Genomic DNA, 17,662 nt, shown 5'->3' with positions numbered 1-17,662 from the left:
TGAATCAGCTGGGTTGGGCCCAGTACAAAGTCTGTCGGCCCATTCCCAAAGCTCAGTCATTTTTACTGTTCAAAACAAATTCATGTTCGGCAAATTTCGGCTTATCTGAAAGTATATTATCGACACTCGGTTATCAGGCTCGGTTAGCCGAGCCTGAGTTAATAACCGAGTGTTACCCTCAAGAATGATAGACATATCTGAATAAATATCTTATTTACTGCTTCTCGATATATTAACGACACGTGGACCCTCGGTAGGTTCACAGTGTTAGATGAACAGGTACAACCCGATGCCTATAAAAGGGGGGCCCCCTCTCACTATTTCGGTAACTTCTTTTTACCCTCCAAAATAGAATATCCAGCATATTTTTTATCTCATACATAATCTTCAAGTTCATCTTTCTCTTAAACACTGTGACTAACTTAGGCATCGGAGCTTCCTCTGGCCGAACAACGCCAGTAGCTTTGATCCTTTCTTTTTGTTGATTATTCAGTTAGCTACTTAGTTGATCCCTCGGTTACACAGGGCCCCCTCCACATCACCATTTGGAAAACTGCTCAAACATCTTTAAAAAATAAAAATAAAATAAGATAAAAATAAAAATAAAAATCTTACTCTTCAACAATACATATTCAAACCCTTTCCCAAAATTGAACATCATAACTTCAACAACAATACAACAACACTCACGAACAAACTTCACTATAATACGTACTATAATACGTACTGAAGCATCTACAAACTATCATTCTCCAAAACTTTAACAAAAAATACCCAGAAAACCTTTACATAACAGATGAGATATTTGCCCCTTTGCAACATCTTTCTTCAAGCTTGCTCTTGAACTCCTCGCTCTCTCTCTCTCTCTCTCTCTCTCTCTCTCTATATATATATATATATATATATATATATATACTACTAGAACAAAGGAAGGGGAAGAAAGTTGAACGTTGAATCTCATCTACTCATGCATGCCAACCTCTGATCGTTCGAATGAACCTGTAGGACATTCGAACAAGCCTAACAGATCAAATCTCAACCATCCATCTTCACCTACAACTCGGCGTGTCACTGCAATGTAGAGATGTCATTCTCATTCAACTTCCTTAGGTTTGAATCTTAGCTGTCCAATTTTCTCTCATCCTCACATAGGATTGCCACATGAAGATTCCCTTCATTCGAACGAACCCCAAGTTCATTTGAACAAGCTTACAAAAATCTGAATATTTAAATACTATCACCAAAAATATTAACTCTATCTATCGAACGCCTACGAGCCAAATTGTGCTCTATTTACTTGCACCATAACTTCTCTCTATTTTTATAATATTATTTAATTTTTTTTCTAAACAGAGACGAAAATAAATAAAAGCAATGGGCATTACATGAATGCTGCTATTGCTACATGATGATATCAAGACAAAAATAATTTTCCCAACCTGGCTTTCTTCACTAGGGTTTGGGAAAGCTGAGCAAAAGTTTCTTCAGAAATCAGCTTTGAGTCAAGACAAAACGGCCGTCTTAATAGTACCGTTGTAAATTTAATCATAAATTTTAGTAAGATTTGAATGGACTAAATGATTTTTTTTAAAAAAAATAATAAATACAGAAATTCAAAAGTCCAAATTTGACTGAAAAGTCAACTCGACCTTTTCTTGGTCCAATGAAATCAATTCCCTTGAAGAAAAAGATTGCACATGCTGGTTGAACAAATACATATTCAAAATCGTCCTTTCTGGACAAAGCAAATCATATTAAAAAATCATGTGTCTTTTTTTAATTATTATTATTATTTTTTTCTTGTCTTTCTTACTTGCTCAGGAAAAAAAACATACATATACAAAACATATTGTATATATTAAATTAATATACCATTTTATCACTAAGAATGAGAAAATTACAAGTGCTGCAGCTCCCCAACTGGTTTTTGTTCTTTTTCCCTATATTCTTGGTTTAATCCAAAACAAATTGGTTAGTACCAGCAATCTGGCACCTCATCTTGCTCCTGCAAATGCTGCACCTTTGGGGGTCCAGAGGTTCTTGGGCGTCCTCCAAAGGCATTGCCCCCAGGCTTTGCCAGCTCAACATAAATCACCCTGCCATCAAAATTCTGAAGAAAAAAAAAAGATAAATACTATTTTAGGTAAATCTCTGAGCTGAATAACAAGAGAGAGGTGGCAAAGTAGAACCTTGTAATCCATATTTTCTAGGGCTAGCATGGCGTCTTCTTGACAAGTATACTGAATAAATGCATACCCCTTTGACCACTTTCTGGCTCCATTCTTTTCTAGCTTCACTGCCAGAGATTGTAAATACAGTGACACAGTGAAAAAAGAGGGAAGAAACTATCAAACATACCAAGTGCTCAAGATGATTTACCTTCAGCAATCTCGCCAAAATTTGAAAATTCCTGACGCAGACTACTTTCACTGGTTGAATATGGTAAATCTGCACTTCAATATACATTATTAGAACAAAGAGAGCTATTGATCAAGAATTTGAGAAAAGTCTGTTGCATTTAAAAAGCAATTGAACGCAACATGCGACAGGCAAGTGTTTCCGGGTCCTGTGAATCAAGCGATCAAGATGGATAATATGCAAAAAATGGTGACAACTTTTGCTATTTCATTCTAGCGAGATTAAGTAAACAAAATCAAGAATTGTGGACAGGAAAAGACATCTACCAAAGTTAATATATGTATACTACTGTATAATCATAACCAACAACCCCACATCATGGCCCAAGAAAAGTCATCCAGAACTGACAAGCTCTGTGCTCATTCAACCAATGTCCAGGTTATCAGAGGGCAGAAATCACGACTACATCTAAATGGTTAGATAATCGAACATAATCGATCTACAAAGCTTACATTAATCACCCATGAGAAGCAGCAATTTGTGATAAAGATGACGCTTGAAATAAATTATAGTTTTTTGGGGAATTCTCACCAATTCAACTCCTGGTGATGGGACAGCAATCTATTTACCTTCCCAGCAAATGTAAGAAAAGTTAATACTAAGTTTATTTTATACTTATTCAGTGACGTATGACAATAAACATGTCCACTGTTGAAAACACTTGATGGAATGACCAAAGTAATCACAAATCCTAACTTCCGGGTTAACATCATAAAAAATAAAACTTCAGGGAACAACAAACTCAAACTTAAAAGACCAAGATGCATTTTAGCCAAACAAGAAACAAGTAGGCTTCACAACCCCCCACCCTCCTTGAGGGTTACCAATCATTCGGTAAAATGTGTACCTAAATTAAATTGCTAATTGGAGAAATACTCAAAGAGTAATGCTAAAAACCACATTTTTATCCCACAACTATTTCACAATGCCATGTGTTAGTCCTAACCAACCCTTGAATTTTTTATTTTTTTTTTAACAATGATTGATCTAATGGTTGGTTGGGACTGTGACATCAACATTGCGGAATAATTGGGAATAAAAATGTGATTTCTAGCATTACTCATACCTAAATGGAAGGCAAAGCAAATTTTCATTAACAAAAATTTATGAAATCATATTAGCAATAGAATTGACATAAAACACTACCAACACAACTCAAAATCACGCATCATACCACTAATTGAAGAAAAGCCAGATAAGAAATCAAGCATAAATCAAATAACAACACTCTCAGATTAAAAAGATAAATAAATAAATAAAATTTCTAAATTATAGTAGTAATGGAAGAAAACCCTGAAGATAGGCTCATCATACTACATCTTAACAGTTCAATAATAATAGACTAGATATAAAAGTTAAATAGTCATACATGCTTAGTTCACAAAGCAACAATATATGATACCGGTGACACTTAAAAAAATATATTTTTAGTATAAAAGTAAACAAAACCAAGTATAATCAAAATGGATTTGAAAAATAAATGGTACAATGTAGAAAATACCAAGACTCAATAGAGTGTTCAAATCTAAATATTAAAATTACTTATTAAAAAGACTAATAAAGGGTCAATCGAGTTAAGTGTTTCATAAAGTTAATGAAACCATACAACAGAGTCAACTATAAGTCTATAACATTGAATTTCGAGCTATTTAATGCAGAAAATAAAAGTAAATTGCAAGTATCTCCATTCATGATACACAGTAAAAGTATTATGTATGTTTAATTGTTTATTGAAAACTAATACAGCTACTTACAATAACCAAATTTTCTAACTATTTTATCATGCTGGAAAAAAACCCCCATTTCAGTAATCAAAGCTTAAGTAACAATTAGTTCAGGAATTGGATAAAATTTAAATAGTTATCTCATATATTTTATGGGAGAAGGGGTAGACTTCAAAGAAGCATCACTCCAAAAATTTTCCAATATTACCCAATTCAGTGAGTTGAATGGAGATAAATAAGTGTGGAATCTGTTCAGGAAATTATACTTTGATTAAAGTATAGAGCAGGAGAGAACCTCCTTGCACATGTGAAAACATGAACACAAATTGAATAACTTATCTCAAAGTTTCAGAGAAAAAAAGTCTTGTTTCTTTTTGAAATCATTTGTTCAATAACTGTAGCCTAAACTTCCACGGAAAAGAATATCATTGATTGATTCCAAAACTATCAGTTTTCCACCCTTGACTGGCTCAAACCTTTAAAGTCCTTTCAAATAATTATGCCAGCTAGGATATACCACCATCTTCCACAAACCCTAAGCAGCAACCACCATATTCATTTGTAAATCTTTTTTCTTTCTCATGTATCTTTAATAACAAAACATACAGTAACAAGAAAGTAAAAGGTATAAGCATATGGTAAACTTCTTATCTCATAAAAGTACATACATATGTTTCTGCTGCAAAATAAGTTGAGCACTATACAGTTTACTATGTGTGTTTTGTGTAAACCAGAACCACTGCTTTTCATAATTCTGTTGTGTTTGTTTTATTTTATTTTATTTATACTTTTTTTTTCCCTTTACAACAGTGTTTATTTGGTTAACTAGTAAAACATTTAGACCATCAGTAATACTTGAACTATTTATTGAAAACTTCATATTAAAGGATTACATATTGCAACACCACAAAGCATGCAGCATTTTTACATACACGGACACTCAACTTTTATATGAAAGTGAATATAAATATAGAACACTTTAACTATTCTATAATTTCTGCAAAGTGGGATATCATTTCCAGTTTCAAAAAAATAGATAACGTTTTTCATCATCAAAATTTTCTCTGACATCTATTGATATTGATCTCTAATTATTTTTTGGTGAGGACAAGTTGTGTTGAGCCCCTTCCAAAAGAGGGTTGCTTGATGTTAGATCGTTCTATAGTGTCCTTATTTCCCATAACAGTGGCCCCTTCCCTAGGAGGAGTATTTGACGAAGTAAGGTTCTTCCAAGAGTCGCATTCTAAGTGGTCGGCCGCTTTAGGAAATATCCTCAAGTTAGATACTTAAGAAAACGCCATCTCAAAGTGGTAAATTGGTGTTGCATGTGCAAGAAGAATGGACAATTTGTAAATCACCTCCTACTCCATTGTAAGATTGCTTATGCCTTATGGAGTTCTATCTTCACCCATTATAGGTTAAAGTGGGTCATGTCTAGGTGCGTGGTGGATCTCTTTACTTGCTGAAAAGGGCAATGTGGCTCACCTCAAAGGGTAGCAATGGGGAAGATGATCACGTCTTGCTAAATGTGGAGTATTTAGAGACAAAGAAATTATTGTAGTTTTGAGGATTGCAAGAGAATGGTGGTGGGATCTAAATGTCTTCTTCCTCAAAAATCCTATACCACTAGACACCACCTTTGAGTGCCTTTTATATTACTAGCTTTAATGATATTCTTGATTTTTTTCTTTTTCCTTTTTTTTAGTTAGGGTGTCTCTCTTGTAAACTTCCTAAGTACTTGAGCCGTGCCCCTTTCGCTTTTTGATAAAATTATATTACTTGTAAAAAAAAATATTTTTTGGTGATGGAAGCAAGTAAGGTGATCTTCCTGCTTCATTCCATCCTTAATAAGGCAGTGAATTTAGAAGTCGACAATTGCATAGGACTGCACTTGAAAATGCACATATGAGATACTGCTAGAAAGATACTCCCACTCTAAGAAACTCATGTCTTTAAGCATATATATTATGTAGGGATACCTTCCTAAGATTTAGAATAGAAAATGCACAGGCCAAGTGAACAAGGGCAAAACACTTTCAGAAGCTTCTAGAGTATTTCACATAAAAGGAACCATTGGTACAAATGAAGAATCTAAACACGTAATTGCACAAGGAACAGAGGTACTAAGAGAACAACAAATTCTCAAATAGTAACACACTCAAGAATTCATGAATTTTATCACTGATTGAAGAAAACCCAGATGGAATTCAACCGAAGTTGCATATAAATGAAAAGATTTAAGTAGCAAAAAACTAACAGAACTTAACAAACTCAAAAATCAAGTAAACAACAGCACTAACAAACAAACAAAATCTGAAAGTGGAAGAAAATGAAAAAACTCGTGCATTATTCCACTAATTGAAGACCACCCACATGAGAAATCAGTCAAAAGTTTGAGTAACAACAAGCTCTCAAACTAAAAATAAATAAAGAGTTAATGAAATATACCATTCACGGAAGAAAACCCAGATGATAAATCAATCAAATTTATACAAAGAAAATGGGAAACCATAGATATATATAAAAGAGAACAGAAATGACTTTACTTCTAACCATGATTCTGCTTGCAAGGGGATAGTCAGAGAGAGACGCTCTGAGCTTCAGAGAGTTGCACTTAGAGAAATTCGTTACAGAATTCCTGATTGTTAGACGTCTGGGCTTTGCGTAACAAGGGAAAGAGAGTGTTGCTGCCAACATGTTTTCGGAGCCAACAAAACGATGTGAATCTCGCTCAGAGTCAGAGAGAATGAGGCTTGCTGAAACGGTGCGTTTCCTGACTGCCACAGGAAACGGCAACTCTTACGATCTTCGATTTTTTATTTGCAAAATTATCCCAAGAGGGTGTTTCGGATTTGTTTATATGACAAATAAAGCCTAAATTTCTAAACTTTACCGTTAAGTGTGCTTTAATTATAACTTAATTAACTTGATAATTGATTACAGGTTCGTCTCTTCGTCTTATTTACTAAGAAATAAGATAAAGAGATCTTAGAATCCTTATCAGAAAGCCAGCAGAGAAAAACTTGTGTTTATTAAACAATTTTGATCTGATATTGTAGGGGTGTCAAAAATTACCAGGAAACCGAAACCGGAACTGGGAAACCGGGGACCTAGTTCCGGTTTCGGTTTGAAAAATTCAAAAATCAGGTACCCCTGTTGTTGGTACCAAATTTTTACCTAGAATACCGGAACCGGGTTTATATTTTATTAAATAATATTTATATATTATTATATTATATATATTAATATTTTTTAATTTTTTTACGCTTAGGTTTAGGTCTCCCGTCTCCGGTTCTCACTTCTCTCCTAAGTCCCCTTCATCTTCTTTTCTCACATCACACCGCAAGCCCCTCCTCTTCTCCATTTTCTCCTCTAGTCCTCTTCTTCATTTCACTTCTCCATTTTTACTTTTTATTGTTTTAATGTTTTCTTTATGTACCTAATTTAAAATGATTTTTAGGGTATTTTAAAAAATTGAATTTTTATTTCTAAGGCCCGTATAGGCAAAAACATTGATTTTTTAGGATTTTTGGGCTTTTTAGGTTTATTTTTTAATTATTTGGAATAGTCACAACAAAGCCTATTTAATTTAGACAAAAAGACTAATAGATTTTTTTTTTTTTTTTAAATGAGTTAACTTATGAAAAAAATGGGCTTATTTAAGGCCCAATACCTAAAATAAGTCTAAAAACTAATTTTCTTCAAAAACCGGTTACCGAAACCGGCCGGTAACCGGGACCCCGGTTAACCGAGGTCCCAATTCCGGTTCCGGTTTCCCAAAACCGAGAACCGGAGTACCCCGGTTCCGGTTCCGGTTTTGGCCAAAAACCGGGAAACCGGATCGGGTTGATACCCCTACGATATTGTAGCAAAAATTAATTGATGTAAAAAAAAAAAGTAAAATTTTTTTTTAAAAAAAAAAAGTCAAAAAATAAGAATGCTTGGTATGGAAAAATGAAAAAAATTTGTTTTGTAGTTATTTTTTTATTTGAATAATAATAAAAAGTTATTGATGTGATATAAAAAGTAAGAAAATGTTTAAAAAAAAAAAAATGATGAATAGTATTGAAACAAAAACGTTACTAAAGGGCGCCTTGACCACTTATAAGATAACCAATTTTATAATTTCATAACTGAATAATTACCACAATAAACACTATTGTCCCGATTGTTGGAGGCACCGCAACCATTGTTTTTGGCGGTGGCTATGATGCAGACACCACAGAACCCCGTCGTACACTGTAGAACACTAAAGACGTCGGCGGAGAACACAAAAGCCCACAGGTAAACACCAAAAAAATATTTGGTATTTGTTTATTAATAATCCCATTTTATCAGTTAAATATTTGGTCAGTATATATTCTCTAAAATGTTATATGCAAATACTCTAGTGCCGTTGCTTTATGCAATGATATACTGTTTATTTTCATTTCTTTTTTTTTTTGTTTTTGTCAGGATTTAATGAGGGGACTATGGAAAATAAAAATATTAATTAGCTTGAATGTTTGGGACATTGGTGGTCAGGATAAAGTGAGCAACATGTTGTCGGAAGGTAGCATGTCTTAGTTTTGCACCTTTGACTTGGATTATTAATATTTGATTTGATTTTAACCAGCTTGAGCAGTCTTGATTATTTTCTCTTTTCAACAGCCTATAAGGCGTCCCCAAAGAGTAGCTCACGATTCTAATAATTAATACCATGCACATGCAACATTAAATTGATCATTAATTAATACAACCAACAACAGCCAATATTATAATGCAACTGCTGATTGACCATTTCCGGCCATGAATATTATCAAAATTAGATTTTGTAACAAAATTGAAAATAAGTTTCTGACTGACTCTTTGATGTTGTACATCGAAAGAGAGATTACTGCACAATTTAGTACAAATTCAATCATATATAATTTTCGAGATATAAAAGAACGTTGGGTTTCATTTTGATAAGTGATTTAGTTAGAAATTGAAATATATTAAGAAATAACTATTTTTTTGTGTTTTATTTTATTTATATTTTGTTAACATATATTGAATAGATAATAGTTTTATTTTTTATATATCAATTGAGTCTTAAATCTTAATCTATTATTGATTTATTTACCCAAACACCTGCACTTGCTCTCTTGGGCTTGTGAATGTTCCAAATTGTTGAAGAAACGAATTAGTTCATTGCTGAAGACAATCATGGCCGCCCGGCCAACAGCGTAAAAAGAAGTTTCTTGAAGATCGATTTGCTTAAAACATATTGTAATTCTTACAAGGTCTCGTTGTTTTCTTTGAATCCATAAATCAAGCCAAAGTTGAAGAAAAAAAAAACCAAATTAATGAGTTAAATTCACTTTACCCCTGAAGTTTCAAAGGTTTTTCAATTTGAACCACAATGTTTAAAAATTGGCAATGTAACCCTTAATATTTCAAAAAATTTCAATTCAAACATTCCGTTACTAATTTTCATCCCGTCAAATTGGACTGAAATCTAATTACCCTCTATGCTTTTTTTTAAAAAAAATTTCCGTCCAATTAGATGTAAATTAGTAACAGAGAGTCTGAATTAAAAATTTTTGAAACATTAGGAGAGTATATTACTAATTTTTAAACATTGTGGTTCGAATTAAAAAACTCCTAAAATTTCAAAAGGGTAGAGTGAATTTAACCTCAAATTAATTGTTTAATATATTACGACATCCATGAATTAATTAACTAGTACGATGATGTATTGTCCTTGTAAACTCCAAGTATATATGGAAGATAAATACTATTTCATATTCTATTGTATTTTTTTTTTTATTTATTCTTCAAATTAACCATTGAATATGTAATGCCTATATATGTATTTTACTGATCTAATGATTCATTTTTTTAAAAAAATAATAATAATAATAATTCCCCTAACACTAACAATTGTTTATTTATTTGTTCATTAAAAACAAAAGGAACCGAAAAAAAATTAAAAAAATAAAATAAAATAAAAGCACTTGGGTTAACTTATACTCAGTCAAAGGCAACCCAAGATTCAAAATGATGAAGGATGTGTATAGACTTTGTGTAAATTAAAGCAGCCTTGCTGCCTTCTTCTGCACTCCAATCCATACACCTTTCTCTCTCAAGTCAATCATATTGACCAGCACTTGCTCATGAATGACGATACCCTATTAGACCTGCATTTATTAAGTAGACCAAATTCCAATTTGCTGACAATATTTGATGTTGGAATTTTCACAACAACGTAATGGATTTTTATTCCTTTTCTCATCAACAAAGAAGTGGTTTTTATGCATCCAAAAAATATGACTCAATTTTTTACACAATCTATCAATTCAATATCAACCTAACACAAAATTATTAAATTAAAATTGAGGGATTTGATTGGTTTAATTACATAAGTTAAGTTATGGTTAACCTATATAATCTTATACATATGCCTTTATACAACTTGAAATTGACATACGACACATTTAGAACTGATAATTTTTTACACGACCCACAAATTCAACACCTAATTAATAAGTTATGGTTGATAAATCTGACTCATTTAAATAACTAAGTCGAGTTAATATTAATGTATATAAACTTGTATCAAAATATGGATACAACCCAAACTTAATACATAAACACGAATTCGATTTCATATACGCTCGTGTATCATGTAATGATTCTAGAGGCATGAATCATCCAACAAGTCCAACTTAATTATTACAGTACATAGGATGCAATATATTAGAAAAAAGGAAAGAAAAAAAAAGTGACAAAGAAAAAGTTGACTTTTCTTTGAACAAGTTCCAGTTTTCATACTAATAGAAAAAGTTCTAACTAATTAAGAAGATGATGAATGTGTGAAATGAATGGTTAAAACTGTTTCCAATCACGGCCGCTTTGGACGCACTCTCCAGTCTTGGATTCTTTTAGAAGGAGGAGGGTACGGTCTTGAAATGACATCCATACCCCACAAGACTTCCTTCCTTAAACCATGAGCTATTTCTTTCAAAAGAAGGTGTGCATAGCCAATTAAAAGGTGAGAGTTCAAGAGGCAAGCCAATCTGGATAAACCCCTTCGACGGATACCGTTCGGAAGTTAACCATGCTAATTCTTCATTGGCATCGGCTCGATTGTCGTTGTTGTTGCTTGCACGCAGATCAAACTCTTGGCCTAGCTATTTCAAAAACCGCTCTGTGCAGCCTGACTTTTAGCTTTTATAAGTCTAAAATATTCGAGCCATTTTTTACCATTTTTTTTGTTAAAAAAAAATTTGTCCCTAAAGAGTATATACTCCTTAATTTTATTCTTTCCTTGTAATCCTTTTCCCATTTGATTAGATAAAAACGCCGAGATCATATGATACATCGGAATCGCACATGTCGGGGCAAAACCTTAGATACTCTCATAAGAAAAAGGGCTGTCCATGGCCAAATATATATAAAAGAATTCAAACACAAAACAACAACAACAACAAATGAAACATAAAAGATCACATGAGGTATCTTTGAGACATGTAACCATGAGAGAGTAGTACATGCTATATAGAGCATATGAAGTAGTACTTAATTAATAATTAAGTAGAACAACAATCTACAAAGCTGACTGGTGATCGATCAAGATTATTCTAAAAGTCAACAAACTAAAATTTCCTAAAAGAACCCATCACTACTACTCTTCAGATCACCAGAGAAAGAATCCATCGTCAAATGATGGAAAGAAACATTATCGTCCAATGCAAACCCGTCAGCAATCTCTACGTTGCTTGATGCATTGATATTCATGATATTCCCAGAAGAGTACATACTTTGGTGGTGGTGCTGCTGCTGCTGATGATGATACTGCTGAGACTGAGATTGTTGAAGGAAATGATGATGATCATCATAATTATTATTGTTAGTAAAGGGCGCCATTAATGAAGATATAATCCGCTGGTTTTCTTCTCTCCCTCTTCCAAAGTCCAAGTTGACCGGCCCTTTCTGGTTTCCAAAGGAAATGGCCGCGCTAGGACAGCCGGTGAACTGCTGAACCAGGGCTCGGAAATTGTTGGCGTTGGCGTTGAGGAGGGTGGTGGGGGTTCTCTTGGAAGCCCTAGACCTTCTTCTGGCTGCCTTTGACACGCTGCCTTTTGGGGTCAACTGGTGAGCATTGTTGGGTGCACTAGGGCTGGAGTCGATGGTGGTGTCGTGGGAAAGCGGCGGCGGCTGGCCGTCAATGGCGGCGGATTGGTGGTCGTAGAATGGGAGCCATTGATGGTGATGATCGGAGGTGGGGGGGATGGTGGTGTTGTTCATGGTTGGTGGTGGGTGTTGTGAAAGGAAGAAGCAGCATGGCTGGGATGGTTTTATAGTGGGGTGGGGGGTTTTTGGTCAAAGTAAGACATGTCTTGGTGCTTAGCTTCCCGGAAGCATCGCCTGTTGATATCAACAATGTGATGATAATAAGGGAGAAAAGAACGACCTTAATTTGATTTAGACTCCTGGTCTTTGTCTCCTTAATTAATTACTTGGTCAAACAAATATATATATATATATATATATATATATATATATGAAACATTCTTGTATATTGTATGTAATATACGGTTTTTCCTTCCACTGTACCCATGTTTTCTCTTAGGTTATAGAAATATATGAGTAGTGATTTATATAATACTGGCGTGTATGAACAGTGTACACGCCAGTGTTATAATATTTATGGTGTGCACACTGTTTATGCACGCTAGTATTATATAAATCACTACTCAGAGATATACATCAAACACTCACTCCCTTGGCTAGGGCCTAGGTGAGACGAGGAGAGTTATGTCAAAACTGCTATAAAAGGTAAGTTCGAGTGAGGTAAAATGGACTTTTAATTCAAAGCTCAAAGCTCATACTTCGTGCATTTTAATTTCTCTTAAAAACACTACTGACTTAAGCATTAGAGATTTTCCTCCATCAGTACCCTCCCGCATAAAAGAAACTAATGATGCTGAAATAATAAGATAGTGACAAAGATTTACGTCGTAGTTCGGTATATGACCTACATCTATAGGATAAAGCCTTAAGGTTGGATTAAGATCTTATTTCTCTGAGTAATGTTTACAATATAATATGATCCTATTTATAGGAGAATCATATTCGATACAAGTTGTGATATAACATGGTATCAAAACTAAAAGGTCCTGAGATTAAATATTGAACTCTATGAAAAACTCTAATACTGCAAGCTCTATTGCTTATATTCTTTCTTCTTCTTCTTCTTCCTTTTTTTTTTTTTTTTTTTTTTTTTCTCTCTCTCTCTCTCTCTCTTCTCTTTTCAAGTGCAAATTTGTCGATTCTTTAGTGTTATGAATAGAAATCCTTGATGATTTGATTACCATAACCCAATGGATTTAGATGTTTTGATTACCTCTTAAATCAAAGGATTTAGTTTATATTTAAAATTATTCAACCTCTATAAGCATTGTATTTAATCAAATCAAGAAAGTCATATATAGGTTGAACTACCTTAATCCTCTCTGTTTTTCATCTCTTTTCTTTTATCTCTTTGATTTATTATGAGATTCTATATTTAGCACTAGGAAACTGTTATATAATCCTTTCTTATGGAAATATTTCCACTGTTTCCCTCTCTCACCCCCTCTTTCTACCTACCGTTAGTAGTAGTTGTGCCTCTAGAGACATTGGCTGTGTTAAGCAAAGTCCTCTTCCTCTCGTTTTTCATTTCTCTCAAAAAGTTAAAATTCATTTATTCACATCACAAAACAACTTTATTCATTATTCTCTAACCAAAAATTCAAAATTATTTTCATCTTTATATCGCACAAATCAATTCTTATTACTATTCAAACAAAATCAATATATATATATATATATATATATATATTCTCCAAACACATGCACCTAATTCCTAAAGCTTTTTTCCGCTCTTTGTTGGTCTTTTAAATAATAATTCTTCTTCTTCTCCTTCTTCTTTGGCTCTCTTGGTTTTTTTCTTCTTCTTTCTTGCATTATTTGCTCAGCAAAAAAAAAGGGGGTCTTAGTTAGTCTTTTTCGTCATGTTGCCATAAAAGACTTTTTGCAACATGATGACTATGGCCTCTGGGAAGCACTATTGGCTATTGCTTGACTTTTAACTTTGTTCTACACGTTGTGGGTACAATGGAAATTTAAATTTGGATTTATATAAGTTTTCCCTAATTAAAACACCAAGATTTCCTCACTCGGTGGAAATATCAGCAACATATATATATATATATATATATATATATATCGATTCAACTCAAACTAACAATAGAATAATTAATCTATACATCTCACCAATTTTCTGGCACAAAATTCTGTAATTCAAAAAATTTTAAATTGATCCAAATAAATTTAGATATTCCCCAATTACTAGTCTGATATCAGTTTTTCTTTTTCAGAAAAATCTCCACAATCAGAAAAATGCATGGCATCTAACCTGCAGTCTTAATCATTGCATGCATGGAATTATGTTAAACCTGACTACTACTGATAACGATAAAGCAAGCTAGACCATAGAAAGAAGAAATAAACCCTAATTAATATTATAGCAAAGACACTGTCAAACGACATAAAGAAAGGTGTTCAAAATGTTATCTTCTATACATAAAGAAAGGTGTTCAAAATGTTCACACGTACTCAATAGCTGACCTATCTTGGGCAGAAATCAATAATAATAAATGTTCCCCTCAATTCTGAGATCCGCCTCAGGGTTACACTGTCGTTGTGAGCTCATCATATGTGCTTTTTTAGTGCTTTTGTCGCTCTATGAAAAAAGTCTCTTTTACATAAAGAAGAAAAAAGCTTGCCAAGCATTTGATGTGATTTTAAGGGCAAAAAGTTTAAGCAAAAAGTTTTGAGTAATGCTATACACATTCCCGTTTACACATATATTCACTTTCACACTATTTGATGTAACTTTTAAATCACTATTAAATTTTAGATAAATTATTATTAAATTTTAATCTAATAATAATTTTAAAAAACACGTTAGAAAGTGTTGTAGTAAAAGTACAGTGTGTAGTATTTCTCAAAAGTTTTATCTCTTTTTTTTTGAATTTGCTAGGCATTGATATTTAACCAAAACTAAATTAAAATTTTATTTGTGTACATCAACTTTGATGGAAACACACTCGGTTAAGGGTACTATTTGGGCGAAATAGTTTTTAAGTCCTTTCAAGTAGGACAAAGCACAAAACTCCATTCAAGGCGAGAGAATATGATCGACGCGAAGAAAAATTTTAGTGTGGATTTATTATTTTTGAATGTGTGTTTTGGTTTTTCCTTTTCAATAAGGATTGTATTTTTCCTTTTCTATTAGGATCATGTATGTTTCCTTTTCTTTGTTAAAGTATGAGTTATTTTTAGTCTATATAAGGGATACACACACAATAAAACAATTCAGTTTTAAAGTATTAATTAAATTTCAGCCTTTCAGAGTTATTTATTTGTTGGCTTATTTTTGGCAACTATGGACTTTCTCTTCCTTATTTGTTATTTTCTCTCTTCCTAAATTTATTTTTTTTAATCTTTAAATTTTAGTTTCTGCTGCTATCATACGCTATCAAAATAATCTTAGTTCTGCCCGACATCAGAACACTACACATTTCACAAATATTTTCTATGATTTTATTAATCATAAGATGATCTTCAAATAAATACAATAAGATGACACATCAATTGATAAGAACTCTTAATTAATCATCATCTTAATTTTAAATAACCTAATCATAATTTTAAATAATTTAATCTTAATGAATTGGAATGAAAATTCTAAGTCAACCAATCTCACCCTAATCTTATCCTTATCAAACTTTTGTACACACTACAAAAAAAAAAGAATTTTTTGCTGATATGCATTTTGAGACGTGTTAGGTGGTCTGACACGTCAGAAAATTTTCCTGACGTAGCATTTTTTACGTGTGTCAAGCGTTAAAATTTTGGGTGTCAAAAACGAAAAATTTCTAATGTGTCAAAATTGGCACGTCAGAAAAATTTTCTGACGTGTCAGTAGAAGCACTTCATAAATTTTTCTGACGTGTCACTTTCTGATACAGAATTTTCTGACATGTCAAAACACGACACATCAGAAAATTTGGTGATTTTTAAAATTTTCCCCCACCCTATATATTTTGTGAATTTTTTCGGGGCTATTCTCGAATTTTGGATTACAATTAATCTGATATACAATTTATCTATCGATCCATGCAAATAATATGCAATTTATCCATTAACGTCGATCACAAACTATCAACCAAAACTAGCTGCAAGACACAAATAATGACATATATACCAAGTGCGAATGGCCAACTACAAAAACTATACACCAACCACAAATAACATAATATACACTAATAAAACTATCTCTGTTAGATGAAATATATCTAACTACGTACATCAAAAAAAAAATATCACGAATACAATTACATCAACAAAATAGCTTATGTACAACAAGTGCGAATGGCCAACCAGACGTTCAATGCTGATCATCGACATCAATAGCATCCTCTCCATGATGTCCATTACCTGCAAATGATAAAACAAACAATCATCAAACAATATTCAACAAACAAATGAAATCCACTAACTGGAAATGATAAAACAAACAATCATTGAGCAACGTCACTATGTAAACAAAGGACATCATACTCAACAAATTCAAATTTATATCTACACCCCCAACATATTTTCGTGATCAAATCAAATGCACCAAACAATATTCTACAAGGACCATAATGGTCCATCTCATAATACCAAACACTTCAAATGCAAAGCTTTAACCCACATCCACCACCAAACCAACCATGATATATAAACCAAATTCAACAAGATTTACAATACCATTAATGAGAATGACTACAACATATCCAAACTCTAAATTTAGAAGTGCACATATATATAGGGACAGTTATAAAACCACATTGACCATTACAAAATCTCATTACCTGATTCACTATCGACCGACGATCGCACAATCGCAAAGGGTGGGGAAGCTCTGTCTGGCACGGAGCTCGACCGCATCATTTCCTCGAGCTGGCGAAAACGAGCGTCAAACATTGCCGTCATTTGAGCATCCTTTTGAGCCAACCCCGCATTGTTCGCTGCCATCTGCTCTGCCACTTGCTGAGCTACCCGCGTATTGTTCTCGACCAACGAGGCATCTATCTCTTCCTTGTGCTTTGCCCTATCCACCTCAAGCGCTTTGTCAAGTGTTTCTTGTGAGATCGTGGAGTGCCCGGTGTTTTGTGATCGTGCTAGTGACGGTGTATAGTATGAGTGTATGTAGCCCCCTGCCGAACCCTACCAGCGTACTCAGACTTATTTCTAAGCGCCTGGGCGTATGCGTTGTTCGGCGCCCACCTGACCATGCCCTCTATCACGCTAGACGATGCTGCAGGGTCGGTGGGTATAAGCTCCTCCATCCTCTCCTGTATGTTACATTAATTATTGGGTCAGTGTGTCATACAACTGTTAATTACAAATAAATTATCACATATATAAGCAAAACTTATGAAATGTGAGTAGCATATACATCT

The 17,662-nt window shown here is 33.5% G+C and overlaps 2 protein-coding genes across 2 annotated transcripts; both read right to left on the bottom strand.

Annotated features, from left to right (window-relative positions):
- Window positions 1-1,838: 1,838 nt before the first annotated feature.
- On the bottom strand, window positions 1,839-6,941 carry LOC132171745 (glycine-rich RNA-binding protein 4, mitochondrial). The gene is made up of 4 exons (XM_059583138.1): window positions 6,689-6,941; window positions 2,380-2,448; window positions 2,190-2,296; window positions 1,839-2,110 (listed from the first exon to the last, which is right to left on the bottom strand). Exons 1-4 carry the CDS (start codon window positions 6,837-6,839, stop codon window positions 1,973-1,975), a joined length of 465 nt encoding a protein of 154 aa, XP_059439121.1. The 5' UTR covers window positions 6,840-6,941; the 3' UTR covers window positions 1,839-1,972.
- A 4,613-nt stretch (window positions 6,942-11,554) lies between these two features.
- On the bottom strand, window positions 11,555-12,413 carry LOC132172768 (VQ motif-containing protein 22-like). The gene has a single exon (XM_059584336.1). The coding sequence runs from the start codon at window positions 12,411-12,413 to the stop codon at window positions 11,772-11,774; it is 642 nt and encodes a 213-aa protein (XP_059440319.1). The 3' UTR covers window positions 11,555-11,771.
- Between the last annotated feature and the right edge of the window lie 5,249 nt (window positions 12,414-17,662).

Source organism: Corylus avellana, chromosome ca2 (genome assembly GCF_901000735.1).
Source record: "Corylus avellana chromosome ca2, CavTom2PMs-1.0".
Lineage (NCBI taxonomy): Eukaryota > Viridiplantae > Streptophyta > Magnoliopsida > Fagales > Betulaceae > Corylus > Corylus avellana.
Note: the sequence above shows the minus strand (reverse complement) of the source record. Positions and strands in the feature narration are given on the sequence as shown.